We start from the raw sequence: 3,629 nt of genomic DNA, 5'->3' as shown, positions 1-3,629 counted from the left end.
TTTACTCATCTCATCTTGCCCATTTCACAACATCAGTCACACATTGCCAAGGAGAAGGGCTGATCCTCGTCTGTTTATCTGTTTGCTTATTTATTACCAATATGCCTGACTCAGAAGGCTCCCCTTTGGAGCTGGACCTCAGACAAAGCACTTCCTGTCCCAGAGCCAACATACATGTTACGAGGTCATAAGATCTTCATTTTAGGCCAGTCAGGTGAGATTCTTCTCCACGTGGTACCCCAGATGCCTCAGGATGTCAGGGCTGCTAAGACATCCTCAGAGCCAGCGCTGTTGGAGTTGCTGTGTGCCCTGGGCTGTAGGTTCAAGCATCTTCCTCTGTCATCTCAGGCTCACTGTGGACTCATTTCTGAGAAGGAAAGGGCGGGTTGTGAAGCAGGGGAGGGTTGGGAGGGAGGCGTGCAATTAAGGAGCTCCATTGCAAGGCAAAGAATGGGCACATCAGGAGACTCAGACTAAGACATGGACGTGGGGGCAGGACTGGGAAGGAACCAGCTACCAGTCAGCTTGTGATTCATGCGGACCCAGAAGCACTTCTGCTGGAGGGTTCAGAAATGCTCAGAGCCACACTGACTGGGGGACATGTGTTACACCTATGTTGCCCCAAGCAACTCAGAATCACACATCGTGGGGTTAAATGTGGCCTCTGTACTTATATTTGGAAAAGCTCATTGCATGAAAAAATAATGAGTTCCTTTCGGCAGCTGGGCTTGAACCCTGAGACCAAGTCATCCTGGACCACCTATATTTTGCCTTAGGGCTCAGTCATCCATCACAAATGTAAGTATTTGTTTAGTGTTCATCCTAACTGGGATACCTGAGTGAAAATACACCCAGAGGGGAACTGGGATCTTGTTTTGAAGCAGAGAAGCCATGGAAACCTGCCCCAGTTTCCCCTGCCCACCATAGGCACCTGTTCTCTGTGTCCAGGACCATTCATATTCTCGTGTATACCTTGAAGGAATTTTTAGAATCACTGATTCAAAATGAATAAGTTGTCGGAGTTCCCACTGTGGCTCAGTGGTAACAAACCTAACACCTATGAAGTTTGCAGGTTCAATCCCTGGCCTCACTCGGTGGGTTAAGAATCCGGCGTTGTTGTGAGCTGAGATGTAGGTCATAGACGCAGCTCGCATCTCACATTGCTATGGCGATGGCATAGGCTGGCAGCTGCAGCTCCGATTTGACCCCTAGCCTGGGAACTTCCATATTCTGCGGGTGTGACCCTGAAAAGAAAAGAAATTATTAATCTGTAGATTGAAGAGAAACAGGAAACTGTAGCCTATACTATTAATTTTGTGTCTAAAAAATAGGTAGCTACTCCTTTAAGTTTTTAACGAATTGGAATGTAATGTATTACATTTGCTATAATAAAGTGTTATTTAATTTTATTCCATTAAATTTAAATATGTGAATGTTGATGTTCCAATGATAATTTTATTTTGGGCTAAGTGTATGTAATATACTTTATCATATTTGAGATAAAATTTGATGAAGTCGAGATCTGTAATATCACAGGTAATTCCAATGGGAAAATAGCACTCAGTTTACATAAAGCTTCTAAGTCTAGGCTATCAAACGGGGCTCACTTACCACCTCCATCATCGTCAGCCTCAAAATGATCAGCTGTTTTTGCAAATGGTTCATTATCATCATTTATACAATTTTCCCTTAACTCTTCCAATACACGAGCCATTTCCTCCCATCAACACAGCCAGGCAGATCCCACCGCCCCTTCTTAATATCAGTGGTGAATCTTGGCACGTCTAGGGTTGTAGGTCCCTTCTCACTCTGACTCCTCTACTGCTGCTCATGCTGCCACATGGGACAATGAGGTCCTCTTAGGAATCTTTCTGTCGTAGGAAGTGACTCCAACCTCCATCCCTTGCCTCACACATCACACTCCCTCAGGACAATGACCTTGTGTAGATATCACCCCAGAGAACATGAAAGTCTCTGCTACTCTTCAGGACTTGCAGAGCAATGGGGGACTGGCCTCCGGAAGCTAAACTCTTAGGTTTGAGGTCTTTGTAAACACTTCTGTACAAGCACTTATCTCATCAGAGCCACATGTTTACTGGTCTAAGTGATGGTTCATTTAGCCTGTGAGGTAATTAGGGGGAAACGTGTCTTACATCTCTCCATGTGAGTCTTGTTGAATGAAGTAAAACAGACAGAACTTGTGTGAAAGGAATGGAAGTGAATGAACGACTAAAGGCGGGGCAGCAGGTCCTGAGCAGGTCTGAGTAGGAGGTAATTCAGCAGTCCCAGCGACACCCTGGTTCCATCTTACTAGAATTTTAAGCTCAAGCCTGGGAAGACACTGGAGGCAGGTAACTAGGGAGTGTGTGGCATTGTCACCTCTCATTGTGAAAGCAGCAGCATGCTCGGGCCATGCATCACAAACCAGCACAGGATAAAAGGGCTCCTGCCCCGGGAGCCTCATCCATAGCCTCCTCAGGAACAGCCTCCTCTTGCCTCCTCTGCCTCGGTGAGTGTCTGGAAGGGGACAGAGCCTCAGCGGGAGTATCGGGGAGACAAGCTCAGAGGTAGTGGGGAAGATGGAAGCGGAGGTGTCTGTGGAGGCAGCAAGAAGAGGCCCCTGGGGAGCAGCTGGGGACAGGCCAGGGGACAGGAAGCAAGGAACCCGTGCAGGGTGCCCTGGGTCTGTGGCACACCGGAGCCCTGCCTCTCAGCATCCCCTCCACTCTTCATCCTGAAACACACACGCCCAGAGACCTTCTCTGGGAGACATTACCCAGCGCGGCGTATCTGCTTCCAGGTCTCTATGCAGACAGACTTGGGGCCCAGTTAGAAGATGCCAGCGTTGTTTGGGAAGGAGGGTGAAGTGAGGGAACTGTCTTGCCAGGTCAGCTGAACTTAGATCCACTTCCATTTTCCTCTGGAACCTCACAGCTCGGGCAGCAGCAGGTTTGGGGAGCCGAGGCCCTGGTCAAACTGTTGAGAGCGGGGGAGACACTGGGCTGGAGCTTCTGCACTGACCTTTTCCTTTAATCCTTCCAGGCTCCCTGACCTCCTGCCCCGATGTCCTGCCAGCAGAACCAGCAGCAGTGCCAGCCCCCTCCCAAGTGCCCCTCGCCCAAGTGCCCCCCAAAGAGCCCGGCACACTGTCGGCCTCCAGCCTCCTCCTCAGGCTGTGCTCCCATCTCTGGGGGCTGCGGGGGCCCCAGCTCTGAGGGCGGCTGCTGCCTGAGCCCCCACAGGCGCCGCCGGTCCCACCGATGCCGGCTCCTGAGCTCCGACTCCTGTGACGGAGGCAGTGGCCTGCAGTCCGGGGGCTCTGGCTGTGGCCAAGGCTCTGGGGGCTGCTGCTGACCTGGGCTCCTGATCCTGAGACAAGTGATTTCAGAGGAAACAAGAACCCAAGGGGCTAAGGAAAAAGATCTCAGTTTGATGCATCCTTCCTTGGATACCCTAACCTTCCTCTCCAGGCTGAGAAGCTGAAATGTTCTCAGGAGAGGGGTGAACTCTCCCTGGAAGTCTCTGTATTTCCCAGGAGCCCATGGGCTCCCCTCCTCTGTGCCTCCCTGTGTTATCACCTGTGTCTGACCCTATAGAGAAATAAAGCCTCTTCTCATACCACCTGCCTG

The 3,629-nt window shown here is 50.5% G+C and overlaps 1 protein-coding gene across 1 annotated transcript; it reads left to right on the top strand.

Annotated features, from left to right (window-relative positions):
- LOC106510158 (late cornified envelope protein 3D-like) lies at window positions 2,378–3,403 on the top strand. The gene is made up of 2 exons (XM_013997119.2): window positions 2,378–2,509; window positions 3,043–3,403. Exon 2 carries the CDS (start codon window positions 3,064–3,066, stop codon window positions 3,352–3,354), a length of 291 nt encoding a protein of 96 aa, XP_013852573.1. The 5' UTR covers window positions 2,378–2,509; window positions 3,043–3,063; the 3' UTR covers window positions 3,355–3,403.

Source organism: Sus scrofa, chromosome 4 (assembly GCF_000003025.6).
Source record: "Sus scrofa isolate TJ Tabasco breed Duroc chromosome 4, Sscrofa11.1, whole genome shotgun sequence".
NCBI classification, from domain to species: domain Eukaryota; kingdom Metazoa; phylum Chordata; class Mammalia; order Artiodactyla; family Suidae; genus Sus; species Sus scrofa.
The sequence above is the reverse complement of the archived record's forward strand: the minus strand, read 5'-3'. Positions and strand labels throughout refer to the sequence as shown.

Excerpts from the sequence above, each read along its gene's own strand:
- LOC106510158 (XM_013997119.2), top strand. The coding sequence starts at position 3,064 with ATGTCCTGCCAGCAGAACCAGCAGCAGTGCCAGCCCCCTCCCAAGTGC.